The following is a 17,116-nucleotide window of genomic DNA, read 5'->3' as shown; positions in this document are numbered from 1 at the left end:
TCTGCACTGCGAACTCACCCTGCAGGGGACCCCAGTCCGAGAGGACTTTGTGGGGGTTAGGCCCTGGCTGTAGTGAGGATGGAGCAGGAACAGACCAAGTGACCAACTGTGGCCGTTCCCACATTGGTTGGGTGCTGGCTGGTGTGGGCCGGGCTTGGGGCTGGTCGTGCCCAGGCAGCCAGGGTCTGTTGGAGGAGACCCAAGGGTAAGACGAAGCACAAAGGCTGTACAGGGAACTCTCAGGGAGATTCTCTGGCATCAGGGGGCTGGGGAGCATGCAGGAGTGGGGGACAGACCTGGCCATGTTGCCCATCAGCTGGAGCCACAGCTGTTTACTGAGCATCCACCATGTGCCAGGTGTGGCTCCAGGTGCTGGGGTACAAGACAGACTAGATCCCTGCTCTCTTGGAGCTGACATTCCATCGTGGGAGGAGGTTGATAACGTTTGTAAACAGGTAAGATGATTTCCAACAATGGTGGATGCTATGAAGAAAACAGTGTGATGAAGAAAACAGCTGGGACCAGTGCCGTGGTGTCAGGGCACATAAAGGTGATCAGATGTGATTCTGTGATCTCCAGGCCGCTCTGCACTGGCCTGGGTGGTGCCTTTTTGAAACCTAGTCTGACTGTTCTTTCCTGCTTCAAATCCTTTGGGAGCTCCCCCATTGCCTCAGCTTCAGCCTTGCAAGCAAAACTGCTCTAAGGTGATTTGAACCACTTTTCCAACATCAGAGTCCTGCCTTTCTGGAGCCCCAAGTCACACACCACAACCATTTTGGAACAGTGATCTCTAATTTTCTCAATAACCCTGTGAGGGGGGTATCTTTAGCTCCATTTTACAGAAGTTAAAACTCAGTCTCACATAGTCAGACTCCAAGGTCAGTGCTATTTCTGTCACATAGCAGTTCCTCACCATCATTTACTCTGGTACCTCAGTGCCCTGGTAAAGTTTGTGAAGGCAAAGGGTTAGGGAGCTGAAGGCCCAGCACCTTCTTGCCTGCAAGCTCCTCCTCAGTGCTTGGGCGTTTGTTCTCTTCTGCCTTGGAAGGGAAAGACAAGAAAAAGAGACACTTCCTTATTGCTGCACCCACCCTGAAGGCACCACCTCACCCTGGAGCTGAGCTGAGGCCAGAGTAGCCACAGAAGGAGGACATTTCTCTGCTGGGTCCCCCTGGACCTCTCTCGATCCACCTTACATCAGGCACCAGCCAAAGGACCCCAGGAACCACTTAGGGCTGTGACATGGGGTGGATAAAGAACTAGGGAGGGGACCTGAAGCACCTGACTGAACTTGGACTACCAGCTTACTCCAAGGTAGCCAGGGGTAGGGAGAAAAAGGACTGTACCTCTTCAGCTTTTATAATGGGGTTCAGGTACCGTGTCCCCAAAATAGGAAGAAAAGTTGTTGGACAGCCAGAAAAATTACCAGTGTTTCTAAAGGTCTACTGTTAACAGATATTCAACTTCCATGCATGTCTTATATTAGTGTTTACTCTTAAAATACATACAAATGTTGTTAGGTGCTATTGAGTCGATTTCCCACTCAGAGTGACCCCATGTGACCAAGTTGAACTGTCCCACAGGGTTTCCTAGGCTGTAATCTTTATGGAAGCAGATTGCCAGGTCTTTCTTCCATGGACCAGATGAGTGGGTTCAAACCACTGACCACTGAACCATTGTGCCAACAGGGTTCCTTATACATGCACCCTAAGGAGCCCTGGTGGCGCAACGGTTAAGTAATTCTAAAGTTCCTTACCACCAACATACCCTATGTACAAGAGTGAATGGAGGATGAAAATACATAAAAAATATATTTGACACAGCGAGAAAAAAACACACGTAGAAGCTACAGACTTTTTCTACAAGGAAGCTGTAGCTGGTATGAATAACTCCCCTCCTTCATGGCCCAGAACATGTTCCGTTGGCTTTCAGCCAGTATCTTGGCTGGTCAGGGTTCTTTACAAGGAGATGCGTCCCAGACCTCATTTTGGACCACCCAGGTAGCCTGATCAGGGCTGCAAGTCCGGGGAAGTTGGAGTTCCAACTTAGTGTGTGTGTGTCTAGGAGGGGGCCGGGGATCTGATTTCCTACCTTGGACAGACTCTGCGTTTTGATTTTTGTCCCTGTCCCCAAAGACTGCCAACCAGTAGCTAAATTTCACAGTCATAGCTTCCAGATTAGCAAATGCCCGCAGGGCAAACTGTGCCTAGGGTTTCCAAAGCTGTAATCTTTACAGAAGCAGACTGCCACATCTTTCTCTCGAGGAGTGGCTGGTGGGTTTGAACTACCAACCTTTGGGTTAGCAGCCCAGCACTTAACCACTGCACCACCAGGGCTCCTTCTTGACGGTCTTGGCTACTAATTTAAAAAGATCCTTATTGTGCTCCCCAGCCCCGGGTGGACGCATTCCTTCCTTGGGTCCTGTTAGTTGCCCTGGAGTTGATTCCCACTATGGCAACCCATGTGTGCAGAGAACTGCTCCATAGGGTTTTCAAGGCTGTGACCTTTTGGAAGCAGATCGTCAGGCCTGACTTTCTAGGTGCCTCCGGGTGGGTCTGAATCGCCAACCTTTCAGCTAGTAGTGGCACTCAACCATTCATGCCACCCAGGGGCTCCTTGGATCCTGAAGGCTCTAAACCAGACAGAGCCCAGCCCAGAGATGCAGGAACAGGAAACATTTTGCAAAAGGGTCCATTAGTTGAGAATGCCAGAGGCTGCACCTCCCACTTCCACTCCTTGGTTCCCATATCCACGTATTCAGTGCAGTTCGGTGGGTAGGTTAGGTGGCAGGAAGATGAGGTAACTTTTGTCGCCCTCCCTTCCCCTTCCTTTCCTTTCCCTAAAATGGGCACAAGTGGGCTGTGCACCACTCTCACCTTCCATACCACCAATCCCCATCTATGAGTAAAGGCATAAGGGTTAACCACGTGGTTAAAGACGCATGCGCTCCCACCAGACCATCCCTGGAACACTGGCTGTTCTCGCCAACATTTTTGCCTTCTCATTTCTGTGTGGGGCAGATCCTTCCTCCCTCCTCCCGCTCCTCCAAATGGAAGAGGCGGGACTAGAACAGGTGCAGCGGGGCGCGCGCCCGCCCCCGGTCGCGCCTGCGCGTCGGGCTGCCTTTGGCTCCCTCACACCTTTCCTGCCCGACGCCCGCTAACGGGCACGGAGGTTACTTTCCAGCGCTCGCTCTCGAGCGCGCGCGCCCGGGCGGCGCCTGCGCAGAGGGACGAGGAAACGCACTCCCTGGCGCGGCCCCGGCGCCTGCGCGCTGCGGGCTCCGGGGCCTCCCGGCCTGAGGGAGAGGAGCAGGGAAGATGGCGGCCGTGGTGGAAAATGTAGTGAAGCTGTGAGTGGTCCTTTCTTTCTCTCCGAGCCCGGGAGGTCTTGTGAGAGGCCTGGGAGTGGGGGCGGTGCGGGAAGGGAACGAGGCGAAGGCAGAGCCAGGCCCGGGAAGGCCGTGGTGCGACTCCTAGCGGGGAGGGCAACAGGAGGCTCCGGAGGAGACGTTGCGCTTCTTTGGAAACTTGTGGAGGCCCGGAGGGGGCAGGCGGGAGCCCCCAACGGCCCTCCCTGCGAGGTTGGTGGCCTGAGCGCTCCCTCAGGACCTGCGACACCCCGAGTATGGCGCCCTTGCCGCCTGCGGAAGACACGCCATCCTGGGTCCCCTCCCGAGACGCCTCAGTCGGAGGAGCGGGGCCGACCGTTTCCCCGCAGCCGGCCCGGAGCAACAGGCTCGGAGCCTGTGCGGGGAAGGGCTGCGGGGCCCAGTGTCCCAGCCGCCCGGGACGGCGGGGGGCGCGCTGTCAGGGACCCCAGACTCCAGCTCTCCTTGGGAGGAATCTGTGGAGAAGCAGCTCCGGAAAAGAAAGCGCTTAAGAGGAGCGGGCCTTTGTGCCGGCCTGTCCCGGCCGTCAAAACATTGGGGACTGAACGGAAGCAGTCCCGACAACTTCATGTATCCTGGAGGGACGTCTAGGTCTGCATTCCTGGTCCTAGACGATACCGCTGTGCTGGGCGGATTTCAGGCAGAGTTCAGAGTTAGAGGTGTCGGAAAAACGGAGAATGGCCTGTTAGTTGCTTCCTGTGAGTTTAAAGATGCTTTGGGACTTGGTTTGACCGCAGCTCCTCCCAGAAGAAGGATTCGAGTGAGTTTTGAGATGGCTTAATACCCCGTGGGCCAGTGTCGTTGTTAGGTACCAGTCCAGTCGATTCCCACTCATAGCGACCCCATGTGACAGAGTAGAACTGCCACATAGGGTTTTCTAGGCTGTAACCTGTAATCTTTAGGGGAGCAGATCGCCAGGTTGGGTAGGTTCGAAGCATCAACCTTTCAACCTTTCACTTAGTAGCCCAGCGCTTAACCATTGCGCCACCAGGGCTCTCTTGTGGGCCAGTAGGGCAAGTTTTTTTTAACGGGCTTGGTGCAGGCAGAGGAAGATTAAGAGGTAGCTGTCCAGCCAGGGCTTTAGGTTTTGGCTGGTGAAAAGGCGAAGGTTGGGGGACTATTCTAAGGGCTTCACAGCTTCTCATCTGTCATTGAGTCCTGCTCTTCCCCAGAGCCTTCGATAAGGGTACATTGCGTCTCCCCCCTGCCTGGAGCCTTTTCTGTGAGAATGCTTTCCCGCTTGCATTAAGCTAAGTGCCTTCTCTTGTGGGTTTTTTTTTTTTTTTTTTTTTTAACTAGCTTTCTGCTCTATTCTGCTGCCTCTTTCAGCCGCCCCTCCTCCCAGCACCATTATCTTCCTCTCTGATCTGCCCACTCCAGTTTCCCCTCTGCCGTCTTCTCAGGCTGACATTTTCCTCAATTTGGGAATGACAATGTTGATCTACCATTTCTATAGTTATCTTTCCTGACTCAAATGTTCTTTGTTTCCCCTGCTCTTCCCATGGTTAACTCCCCCCATCCTATTGTGAGGGGAGGTTTTCTACTGGTTTAACGCATCCCTGAGAAAGAATCAAGGCTGCCACCTAGAGAACCTTACTGTACTGAGGAAATGTCAGGCTTGCCTAGGTTTTAAGAGTTATAAGTAATGAGGGTCTTCATGCTAGAAGACTTTCTTCAGGGAAATAGCAGGTAGTTGGTAAGGGGTGCCTTGCCCATTTTAAATACAACGTGACTTTTTATTTCTCTTTAAAGAACTGAGGAGATTGTGAGGGTCACCAGCCCCTGGTTGCTGAGTACCAATAATGAGGAACCACCTATGTCCTCCTTAGTTCTAGCTGCAGAGGACTCTGGACCACACTTGATACATTCCAGGCAGAGCTCTCTCTTTCAGAAGGGGCATCCATTCTGCCTGTACCATTCTCACCCTGGAAAGAGCTGCTTTTCTGGTGCTTCTCTTGATCGTGGTATGCCTGTCTTCTGACAGCTGAGGTTATACCTTGAGGTCAGGACTTCTTGTTTCCTGGCTTACATCTTGTCCTGGGAGAAGAGTTCTTCAATTAGTAAATTCTCTGTCCCTCCCAAATATGGGGTCAGAAGTGAAACCATCTCTAAGGGGTCTTACCAGAGTAAGATAAAAACTGATTGCCATCAAGTCAATTCTGACTCATAGCGACCCTGGAGAACAGAGTAGAACTGCCTCATGGGGTTCTAAGGCTGCAGTCTTCATGGAAGCGGACCGCCATATCTTTCTTCTGCAGAGCAGCTTGTGGGTTTGATCTGCCGACCTTTCAGTTATCAGCCAAGTGCTTTAACCACTGCACTGCCAGGGCTCCTTCCAGGGTGAAACCAAACCCATTGTCGTCGAGTCAGTTCTGACTCATGACGACCCTGTAGGACAGAGTAGAACTGCCCCATAGGGCTTTCAGGGGGCATCTGGTGGTAAGATAGTAGCATAAAATAGCTGTGGCTGCTGACTGGTTTTAACAAGATCTGGAGAATAATATTTGATTGGAATTTCTTGCTACAGCAGCCTCGAGTTCTTAAGCTCTATCTCCTCCCTTGCTCAGTCCTCATCAGACTTCCCCCTTCACATGCTTCGTTTCTAGCCCTCTTACCCACCACAGCAGTTTGCCCACCTTCTGAAATGCCACTTAACTCCCAAGAGCTTTTACAGAACTTCTCTCATCCATTCCCCCAGTCCACTTCCAGCATCCTTGCTCTTGACTTTGCAGCCCTCAGCCAGTCTGGTTCTTCCTTCCATTTGGCTTCCCAGTGTCAGTATCAATTCCCATCAGCAGAAACAAAGGAGCTGCTGCGCTCAGCCTTGTTTATCCAGTTTTCCTCTGTGTAGTGAGGACATGGCTGCCTCCTAAAGGCGAGCAAATGTGAGCCTCTCCCATCTCTGCTCTCCAACCCAAGATTTGTTCCTGCCTCAAATTACAGTAATTACAGCTCATTGAGTCAGGCCAGGCTGTACCTCTGTTCCCACTGTCTCTGTGTGTGGTGTGTGTCTTTTTCAGTTGCTGAGAACATGCTAAGCTGTGCCGTCGTCTCCTCATGCGGCTGCTCAGTGAAAGCCTCCTTGGACTCCAGAGCAGGATTTGTTGGAGTAGTTCAAGTTATGGACATAAGCGATGGAGACTTACTCTATCAAGCTTCTCATGCCAGGGGTCTCCCTGCCATGGAATTCTTATATGTCAGAACTTATCTAGTCCAGCTTCCCCAATCAATAAAGTGGGACACCCAGATCTGCATGGGTTAACCGAATGTCCACACTCACATGGTGACATTCCAGACCAAGTCAGGTCTGATTATGTACCAGATACCTTCAAGGGTACTGGAGATACAACTGGGAAAGAACCCACTTCTGCCTTCAGTTTGATTATTTTAAGGTTGATCAAATGTGTATATGAATTGTTGCAGTTAGTTTAAGCTTCAGTACTGAAATAATTGTTAAACCCTGAAAGATGAGAACAAGGTTGCGTCATACATGTGCTTCTTATGACTTGGCACTGTGTAGTTTTCTAGCCTTTAAAGCACTTAAAGGTTTACCCTTGATTCGGGTTTCAAGTTGAGCCTTTGGAGTCCAAGAAGATTCTTTCCCGTATAATTTGGTGGTGTGGGAATGGGGAAGGGCTGAAGATGGGCCTTAGTGCCAGGCAACCTCCTATTAGTCATGGCACTCAATAAAAAAGAGACTTCAAGCAAAGTTCAGGGATTTGCAGATGTCTTTCACTGACTAAAATCAACATCTAGAGTTAATTACGAGTTGGTTAAAAATCTAGCCCAAAATTCCAAAGGTAAAGAAAAGCATATAGGTAAAAGTCCCCTAGTTAGCCGGCATTTCTCTGGGAGGCCTGCGGTTTCTCTCCTCTCCCACTGCTACACGAGCAGCAGTGGCCTGTAGCATTTCTCAGCGCTGTACTTGGCCCTTTTTTTCTAGTTATCTTGGATGTTGTTCAGTACCGATACACAAAGGGCTTCCCTCTCTTATTTATGGCTTTTATTAACTTAGTATTTGAAATACAATAGAATTTCGTTGTTTGAATATACTGTAATGTATTTTTAAAATATAAATGTAAGTGTATTTTCCCGGGTCCCCCATACCTTGTGAACGCCTTGGCACGTTTGTGAGAAGGGGCCGACATCTGCATCCTCCTTCGTGAGTGATGAGAGAAGTAACATCTTAGATAGCACAAGGCTGGACTCATGAGAGGCACCTGGAACAGACATTACTTTCTTTCCTGCTTTATGGGTTTAGACTTCATGTGATCAGACGTGTGATAAAATCACATGTTCCAGGCTGTGATTTACTTGTAAAGCGTGACTCCTTTTGATGGCTTAGTGAAGGCGCTTGGTGTCCCGTGAGGCAGAGATGGAGGCAGGTGACAGTGATGAGACAGTCTCCCAGTCCCTCGAGCCTTCTAGAGAAGCAGATGGTAAGGGAGGTGGACACTCTGCACACACACCCCCAACACGCACACCCTCTGGTTTGTGCCCCCTGCAGCCTTGGGGAGCAGTACTACAGAGATGCCATGGAGCAGTGCCACAATTACAACGCCCGCCTCTGTGCCGAGCGCAGCGTGCGGCTGCCTTTCCTGGATTCACAGACTGGAGTAGCCCAGAGCAACTGTTACATCTGGATGGAAAAGCGACACCGGGGCCCAGGTGAGGCTCCAGACTTAGTACAAGGCATAGGCGATGAGCCAGTGAGAGGTTTCCCTGCCGCCTTCCACCTTTGATGAATATGGTTTTCCCAGGATTGGAAGCCCAGGGAGAATGAGACGGTTAGGTTCATACCAGCATCTTTGTTGTCTCCTCTGCTGAGGTCATTGGGCTTCTGGAGAGGCCCATAAGCTTACATCTATTTTTCTTCCCCACTAACTACCCTCCCCCCGCCCACCCCTCACTGTGCGTACTCGTCCCTTCCTCTAGAACTCAAGGGGGGCTTGCTAATCTAGGTAGCACTTTAGTGTTATTTTCTAGGCTGGATTAGGGCTTGACTTCTCTTTCTTCCTCCTATAGGGTTGGCCTCTGGGCAGCTATACTCCTACCCTGCCCGGCGCTGGCGGAAGAAGCGACGATCTCATCCCCCAGAAGATCCACGACTTTCCTTCCCATCTATTAAACCAGGTAAGGCACACCCCTCCCTGCTACGTGGCAAGAGGCCTGCTAGTCACCTGTTACATACCAGGCCCAGTGCTAGATCCTAAAGATACTAAAATGAATCAGGTGTGACTCCTCCCTTTAAATAACTCAGTCTGGTAGGGGAGACAAACAGGAAACTGTGCTGTGCAATCTGGGGTCTCTTGGTTCCTGGGCAGCCAGAGAGCAGAAGACAGTGACTGGCCTTTGGTTAGCCCAGCACTGTGTGGATTCCAGGCAGTCTGCTTTCAGCCCTCTGAGCCTCACTTCCTCGTGACCTGGCTTGCAGACACAGACCAGACCCTGAAAAAGGAAGGCCTGATCTCTCAGGATGGCAGCAGCCTAGAGGCTCTATTGCGCACCGACCCGCTGGAGAAGCGGGGTGCCCCAGATCCCCGAGTTGACGATGACAGCCTGGGAGAGTTTCCCGTGACCAACAGTCGAGCACGGAAGGTACGAGCTTCACCCTTGTAGTGAAGAGAGCTTTGATGGAAAGCAACTTCCTCTTCATGAGGGGCCATCCAGTAATTAGAACTGGAGCAGAAGCTGTGGGCCAGTAGGCCGAGCCCTGGAGTGCCGTTCCTGCCTCGTTCCCCAGTTAGGAGTGGTACTGACTGGCTTCTTACCGTCCCAGTCTTGCCTGCCCTTTCCTTCTCTTTGCAGGCTCTCAGTCATTCATCCTTTTTTGTCACAGAACCTTTTTGGTGCCTGGGATCACATAAGTAAAACAGACCTGCTCCCTGCCAACAGGGAAGATAAATCCATACATAAACATAAGAGTTAAAAATACGTTAAGCACCGTGCTACATGCTTCTCTGTTCATTTTCTCTTTCAGTCTATTCAACAGCCTATGAGGTGGGTAGTATTGTCCACATTTTACAAATTGAGAAGTTAAAGCAGAGCGGTTTAGGACCTTGCCATAAGATCACACAAAAACGAAGCAGCAAAGATCTAATTTAAATCAAGGAAGTGAGATGTCAGCAGGGGACCCGATCATGTGGGTATGGCAGTTCAGAGGCAGGAGAGGGGATGTCTACTTGGGTCTCAGGGAAAGCTTTGTGAAAACAGGGCATTTGATTTGGTCACTTGGAGATGGTGGGAAAGACATTCTAGGCTAGGGAGCTGTGGGAAGAGAGGCCCAGAGCATTGGGAGGGTGCTTGATGGAGGCTAGAGTGGGCGGGGCCAGGACACAGGCACTCTGGGTGGCCTTGGCCAAGTCCATCACAGGGGAGCTTTTGGATGCACATGATTCCTGCCCGTCTTCATCCTCCCGTCCACTCAGCGGATCCTAGAACCCGATGACTTCCTGGATGACCTTGATGATGAGGACTATGAAGAAGACACCCCCAAGCGTCGGGGCAAGGGGAAAGCCAAGGTGAGGGGCCGGGGGCTGCCTGGGGCAGGAGGTCCTGGAGTCCCACCATTTTATTTCTTTTGGTTGCCTTTTTCCTTCAGGAGTGAGAGCAGCCACCTGCAGGAAAAATTAACTCTTCAGTTAACAACACCTTCGTAAGGGCACCTTTTTGTTCTCCTTGGCAGGGTAAAGGTGTGAGCAGTGCCCGTAAGAAGCTGGATGCTTCCATCCTGGAGGACAGGGACAAGCCCTATGCCTGTGACAGTGAGTGCCTCACAGAGGGTGGGGGTCCTTGCCTTGGATCCAGGTCTTGCTCAGAATATGAGATGGGGGAGGGTTGTGGTAAAACCAGCCTGGACGCTTGTCCTGCTGCTGACTGGCTCCCACTGAGACCCCTGGGAGGCCCTGCCTCTGCCACAGGATGGGTGGGACCTGCATGCTGGGGCGAGCGCTCTGCTTCCTTCTGGCGGGGGATGTGTAGCACGGGGTCCCTACAGCAGGCAGGTTGGCCTCTTCAATAGATGGCATTCAGGTCTGCTGGCCCCCATAAGCCAGGGCCCCAGGGCTCCAACATTGAGTTGTCAATGTCTGTTCTCCCCATTCCTCTCTGGCTCGCCCCACTTCTGTCCCTCCACCCCGGGAGCACCATTACCACTGGGGTTTCTCTCTCGTTTGCTCCGCTTTCCTGCTGTTGCCGCTCCTGTCTCAAGCGTGTCAAGGCCTTCCTCTCATGACTTTTCTTTCTGTCTTTCAGATAGTTTCAAACAAAAGCATACCTCGAAAGCGCCCCAGAGAGGTAGCTCTCTCAACTTTTCAGACTTTTGGTTTTCCTATCCTTTTTCCCCTCCTCCCTTGTTCCTCCTGCCTTTCTCACTTGCTGTGATGCTAGTTTCAAAATCTCTGGGCTGGGAATAGGAGTGGCCTAGTGTTGGTTATCTTCTGCTCCTCAAAATCCTGAAGACTGCTGTTAGCACTGCTTGGCTCCCACAAACTTGCTCCTTAGGCAGCTCGGGCCCACCACATGGGGTGGCTTCAAAAGCATCCTAGGAGCCTTTACAGATAGATCCTTCTGCTCCTCCTTCCCCCAAACAGACAGTTGGTGGTCAGCTGTTGTTCCCCCCGATCATGCCACCCCCTGCTTCCTCCCATTCCTTCCCTGCTGGCCCCTTGCCCTCAGTAACACTGCCCACGGTTACAAGATGCCTCATGGGCATCTGGTTTCCTTGCCAGTGGCGGAGTCTGGCCAGGGCACTGATACGGGAGAGTAGGTTTGTTTCTTTGGAGGCCGAATTCCCTGGCAGACACTGTTGATAGGTTCTCCCCAAGGGACTGTCCTCACCCCTTACTGCTCTATCCACATCTGGCCAAGATGGGCTTCGTGTGCATATGGGGTAGCATGCGCCTCCCATGTTTACTAAGGGGAGAGAAGCTTGGAGTCTTTTCCTTGCCTTTCCCCTTTCCTGACAAAGTGTAAGACTACAGAAATTCCCTTCCCTTTCCTGACCTGGGCAGATGGCAATGGAGCAAAGGCTAAGACTTCCAAAAGGCCCATGTGGAAGAAACAGTGGCGCCCATAGGGTTGGGTTTAGGAGGGAGAAGGACCTCAGAAGCTGGAGAGTCCTGGGGCTTGATGCTCCTGGCTCAGGGAATGGGCTGTCATTAAATGCCTGTCCCAAGACAGAGCTGATAGGTGGTGGGGGTGGTTGCCCTCTGCCTCAATGGGAGCACTGCAGGATGTAGCATGCTCAGGTCCTAACACCTTTTCTTTGGCAACCTTCTCCCCGCCTCAGTTTGTGGAAAACGTTACAAGAACCGACCAGGCCTCAGTTACCACTATGCCCACTCCCACTTGGCTGAGGAGGAGGGTGAAGACAAGGAAGACTCCCAACCACCCACCCCTGTTTCCCAGAGGTCCGAGGAACAGAAATGTAAGCTGGAGTGTAGGAGGTGGTGAGCGAGCCAGAGTGGGCCTGGCTAGGAAAATCCCTCCTCACAGGGGTGTTGAGCGGGCCCGGAGGCTCCAGTGGGCGTCACCTAAGCTCTCCTCTTTCCCCCTGTAGCTAAGAAAGGTCCTGATGGGTTGGCCCTGCCCAACAACTACTGTGACTTCTGTTTGGGGGACTCGAAGATCAACAAGAAGACGGGACAACCTGAGGAGCTGGTGTCCTGTTCTGACTGTGGCCGCTCAGGTACCTCCACCCTCGGGAGAGGGCGGCCACAGCACACAGCGCCCGACGGCCCCTTTCCTGGGCGGCTTCCAGTGGGTGTCAGCTACTCAGTTTGCCGTGCTCCCCTGCGAAGATGTAGCCGGGGGCGGTGGGCGTTGCTCCTCTCCCCCCACTTCCGGCTGCCTGTTTGACTCCCTTCACCCTGCAGGGCACCCGTCTTGCCTTCAGTTTACCCCCGTGATGATGGCGGCCGTGAAGACCTACCGCTGGCAGTGCATCGAGTGCAAGTGCTGCAACATCTGTGGCACCTCCGAGAACGACGTGCGTAGCCCCGCGCCCGCCAGCGCGGCTCCTTCTCAGCTTCGCTCTTCTTCCACAGTTCCTGCTAAGGGACACTTGTTTTTTCAAAAAGGGAGCAAGGTTCCTTCTGTATGTCCCCTCCCCCAGCATCAACGGCCAGAACGCTGACTTGTTGGGCAGGTGTTTATTGAGTACTTAGTATGTGTCAGGCACTGTTCTAGGCAATGAGGATACCAAAGACAAGGGCCTTGCTTCTAGGAAACTTTACATTCTTGTGGGAACAAGCAGCATGCGGGGAGACGAGCGAGGCTTTTGTGAGTACTGTGAAGAAAATGAAACCAGTAATGCGATAGAGAGTAACTGGATAGCTGGTTTAGATTTGAGAGTCAGGGATGGCTTCTCTGAGAATGTGGTATTTGTTGAGATTTGGACGATACAAGGAGCGAGTCCAAGAAGATTTCAAGGCAGAGCATCCCCACAGAAGGATCCGTGGGTGCGGAGGCCGTGAGGTTGACAAGCCCGATGTGTTGAGGAAGCCGTTGTGGCCACTGGAGCCTTCCTGAGTGAGAGAGCATGGTGGGAGGTGAGATCAGAGAGGTGGGCACCACCAGATCTGGGGGCCTTGGTCTCCGTTCTAAGTACGGTAGGAAACTGCTGAAGGGTTTTAATCAGGGGAGTGGCCCTTCTGTCTTAGGAAGGTTAAAAAGGTAACTTTGGCTGCTCTGTGGAGAACGGACTGTAGGGGACAAGAGTAGAAGCCATGAGTTAGAAGGCTCTTGTGGGACCCAGGCGAGAGATGATGATAACTTGGTCTGGGGTGGAGATGAACAAAAGTGGTCTCCCACCCGTCTTTTCTTCGTCATCTGTTCTGACCTTCCACCTACACTGCCCCTCTTGGAAGTGGCAGCAATGTCTACAGAAGCCTTGTTCCTACCCACCTCCAGGGCCGTAACTGAGGCACGTCAGTCATTCAGACTCACTCTTACATCTTGCCTTCCAGGACCAGCTGCTCTTCTGTGATGACTGCGACCGTGGCTACCACATGTACTGTCTTACCCCATCCATGTCTGAGCCTCCTGAAGGTAAGTTGCCCGGATCTCTTACGCAGAACAATTACGTCATGAGTGCTGTAGAAAATCACCCGTGCAGTACACACCGAGGGATGTGTTCTTAACACTATCAGTTGTTTGTCCTCCCAAATCAGGAGGAAGGACTTTGCCTTGGCTCAGTTCAGAATACTTGCCAGCATCTCAACTTAAAGGGTCAGTGTTTGCACATTACACCAGATGTATTCGCAAACAGTCTGAGAGAAAACAGACAGTAAGCAAAGAGCCATCACCCAGAAGGACATGTTTTCCTCCATCCAGTCCAGAAAACTCCGTAGCCTTGCTTAGGTGGAGATTTAGTACCAGCGCTCTGAACCTGAGTGTGCATTTCCTCTCCCTTCTAGAAGGGACTTGAACCTGGAGCCTGGACGGGTCACTCCTGCCCTTCAGTGGGCCGTCTTACACGTGTCTCTGAAAACCTGATAAAACCGTGGATCTTTTCCCCCAGAATAATGTACAGACAACACATATGTGCAGTTATGCTTATAGTTAATTTCAAGGTATCAAAGGCTAATTTTGTATTGGAGAAAAAAGCGTGGAAGAATCCATCCCTAGTAAATGTTAGTAAAGAAGGTATGAGCCAGCTGTTTTTTTCTTTAAGGGATAATCAATTCCTGGTTTTCTGTGAAAGTAGCTCAGGCCCTAGTAGGTTGGATCATCATAGCCCACCCCCAGATCTTCCAGTCAGTCCTCAGACCCGTCGGTGATGGCCGGGGGCCTGCCCGTCTGCCAGTGGTGGTCACAGAAAGCCCTAACTGATGGGAAGTCAAAACTGGTTTCTCCAACACCTCCCTTCATGGTCTTTATTCCAACCTTTGGGATCATGAGGACGAAGTCTGGGCCTTCTGTAATCATGAGTCTAGAGCTGGGCACTTCAGAAGATTACATTTGCCCAGCCCTTCTGCTCCCACAGACTGATTTAATAGGCCCTGGGCATCTGTATTCTGAAATTGTTGCACAGGTGACTGCCGCTTTCCTTCTTCCACATTGAGAAGCACTGTTTTGGTGTACTTGAAGACCTGAGGTTCTTCCCAGCCCACAGTAGCCATGATACCTTGCTACCGCAGAGCATCTCCCGTCCCACGTGTAGTTGATCCTGCTTCTGGGTGGGGGTGTAGAGAGAGGAAGGGCAGTAGATTGGGATTATAGGAACCCATCCTAAGCCCGTTATGTTATGCTCCTCTGCAGGCAGTTGGAGTTGCCACTTGTGTCTGGACCTGTTGAAGGAGAAAGCTTCCATCTACCAGAACCAGAACTCCTCTTGATGTGCCGCTCCCTGCTCCCCGCACATCTAGGGCTCTTTCTCTCCTCCTCTCTCGTTTTCATACCCATCCCTTCCCTCCCCTCTCCCCCCTCCTCCATCTTTCACAAGTCCAGAGAACCTCGGGGTAGTTACGCCAACCTGCCTTTGGCAGCAGCAAGCTGGGGTGGCAGCTCTGACCGCCTCTGGCCCCAGGTCCTCAGGGAGAGAGGAGCAGCACACGGCCCTGGGTGCACCTGCAGGCCCAGCTCCTCACTGCTCTCCATGAAGTGCATTCACTCGGCTTGCCTTGGGCCCAGGCCCTGGTTGTCACAGGGTTCACACAGTGTCCTGCGAGAGAGAGCAGGAGAGCAGCTCACTTCTGTCTGGGCTCTGCCTCCACTCTGGTCTCCAGGGTTTTCCCTTGCCCAGAGGCGAGCCAGGCTGGGGTCTCTGCCAGGAGCTCTGGGAGGGAGGGACTGAGAGGCTAGCTTCATGCCCTTTGTGCTGCTTGACCTCGCCACCGCCTCCCTCCAGAGCAGCCCGCTGTGGCCCTCTGTTCCTGCGACAGAGGATCCTTTGCCTGAGCCAGGGCGCTCTTGGTCACCCCTGGCTCTGCCCTGCCCTGTCCCACCCCACCCCAGGGGGAGCAACAGCTTCACCGCAGTTCTCCTCTGTGCTCACCCGCTCTCAATTTCCTGGCTCCGCTCCTTATTCCCTTTGATTTTGTGGGGCGAGGGGAAGCATCAGGGGCCAGGCCAGCAGCTTGGGGGCCACAGGGAGACAGACGTGGGTAATGTGCCTGTTTTTAACTCGATGTAAAGCCTACCTCCAGAACCCTCCTTTTGTTCTTCCTGGACCTGGGCATTCAACCTCCTGCCCTTAACTGAAGAGGGGGCCTCTGCCCCCTGCCCTGTGCATCCCGGGTCACAGGGACACCATATAGACATCCTTTTCCCTTGCACGCTCGCTAGCAGCTGGTGAGGCCTTCACGCCCTGATTCCTCAGTTTCTGCCTGGTGGCACTGACGTGAAGTAATCGGGGACAGTCCATTCCGGGGTACCCTGAAGTGGCCTCCCTTGGCATGGGCAGGCACTAATTTACTGTCGCTCTGGAGTTGAGGTCCTGGTTTGTTTTTTTTTTCTCTTTAGTTCCTGTATTCTAAACATTAGTACAAATAAACATTTTTACATGGAGACTTCTGCCGGATGGTTTATTACCTCACCTCCTCACAGTTAAGTCAACTTTATCTTAAAACTTTCTTCCTTAGAACAGTGGTTTTAAACATACAGCTCTTTTTGTCCAAATATGTAAAGCAGATGAAATTGGTTATTTTCATTTGTTATGTAAATTCATTTATAATAATATCTTTTTTTATAAGGAGCAGAGATGCTGTTTTGATTAATACAAAATTTGGGTTAAAATCAGCTTTAGCATCCTGTTTATTTCTGGGTTTTGGTTGGTTTGAATGGAGAAAATGCTGCTGGAGTTGGGTAAATAGCTGCAAGCAGTGACAGGTTTATAACAGTTGATTTTGCAATATCTGATACTTAACCAGATGCAGAAGCTGGGTCGTTACATAAATAAGAAAGACAAAAATCACCGAAAGTTAGTGACATAGGAAACTAATGATACTGCTTTGGGACACACAAGAGCTTGTCCACAAGTAATGAGTGTTACCAGGAGGGACCAGTCCCTGGAGAAGGACATCATGCTTGGTGAAGTAGAGTGAAAAAGAGGAAGCCCTTCAATGAGATGGATTGAAAGTGGCTGCAACAATGGGCTCAAACAGAGCAAGGATTCTGAGGATGATGCAGGACGGGCAGTGTCTTGTTCATTCGTTGTACATGAGTCAGAGGCAACTTAGTTGGCATGCATCAACGAGTGCAGTGCTCTCATGTGGTAACCGTGCTCTCCCTGAGCTGGCAGCACAGCCTGGGCTCTGACACCAGTGTAGTGCTGCAACTTTCAGGGTATGTTTGTTTTTAGGTGACAGTAGGTGTTGTGTGCCATCTGACTCATAATGATCCTAAAGGACAGAGTAGAACTGCCCCAGTTTCCTAGGCTGTAATCTTTATGGAAACAAGACTGCCACATCTTTCTCCCACCGAGTGACTGGTGGGTTCAAACCAAAAACTTTGTGGTTAGCAGTGGAGCACTTTAACCATGGTGCCACCAGGGGTCCTGGATGGCTTTGCAGGAGGTATGATTTAGGATGGGACTTGGCAGGCAGGATAGTGTCAGCTGGTAGAATTGAGGGTGGGAATGGAAGAAAGCCTATGTGAAAGGCAGAGAGATGCCAACTTAAATCGGGGGCCCCAGCCCCTCAATCAGCTGAGAGGGGAGGTGGAAGCAAGGCTGGAGAGCAGGCTGAAGTCATCTTGGGAGGGGGGAGCCTTGGTCTGCCAGTT

The 17,116-nt window shown here is 51.8% G+C and overlaps 1 protein-coding gene across 2 annotated transcripts; it reads left to right on the top strand.

The window, feature by feature from the left end:
• Positions 1-3,241: 3,241 nt before the first annotated feature.
• On the top strand, positions 3,242-15,901 carry DPF2 (double PHD fingers 2). 2 transcript variants are annotated; one of them, XM_003419592.3, is made up of 11 exons: positions 3,242-3,352; positions 7,899-8,059; positions 8,417-8,524; positions 8,826-8,989; positions 9,820-9,912; positions 10,077-10,155; positions 11,682-11,819; positions 11,952-12,080; positions 12,268-12,380; positions 13,360-13,441; positions 14,654-15,901. In XM_003419592.3, exons 1-11 carry the CDS (start codon positions 3,321-3,323, stop codon positions 14,728-14,730), a joined length of 1,176 nt encoding a protein of 391 aa, XP_003419640.1. In that variant the 5' UTR covers positions 3,242-3,320; the 3' UTR covers positions 14,731-15,901. The 2 variants fall into 2 exon arrangements, with proteins under 2 accessions (XP_003419640.1, XP_064143877.1); XM_064287807.1 differs by lacking the exon at positions 3,242-3,352 and adding an exon at positions 3,722-4,151.
• The last annotated feature ends 1,215 nt before the right edge of the window (positions 15,902-17,116 follow it).

Source organism: Loxodonta africana, chromosome 7 (assembly GCF_030014295.1).
Source record: "Loxodonta africana isolate mLoxAfr1 chromosome 7, mLoxAfr1.hap2, whole genome shotgun sequence".
NCBI lineage: Eukaryota > Metazoa > Chordata > Mammalia > Proboscidea > Elephantidae > Loxodonta > Loxodonta africana.
The sequence above is the reverse complement of the archived record's forward strand: the minus strand, read 5'-3'. Positions and strand labels throughout refer to the sequence as shown.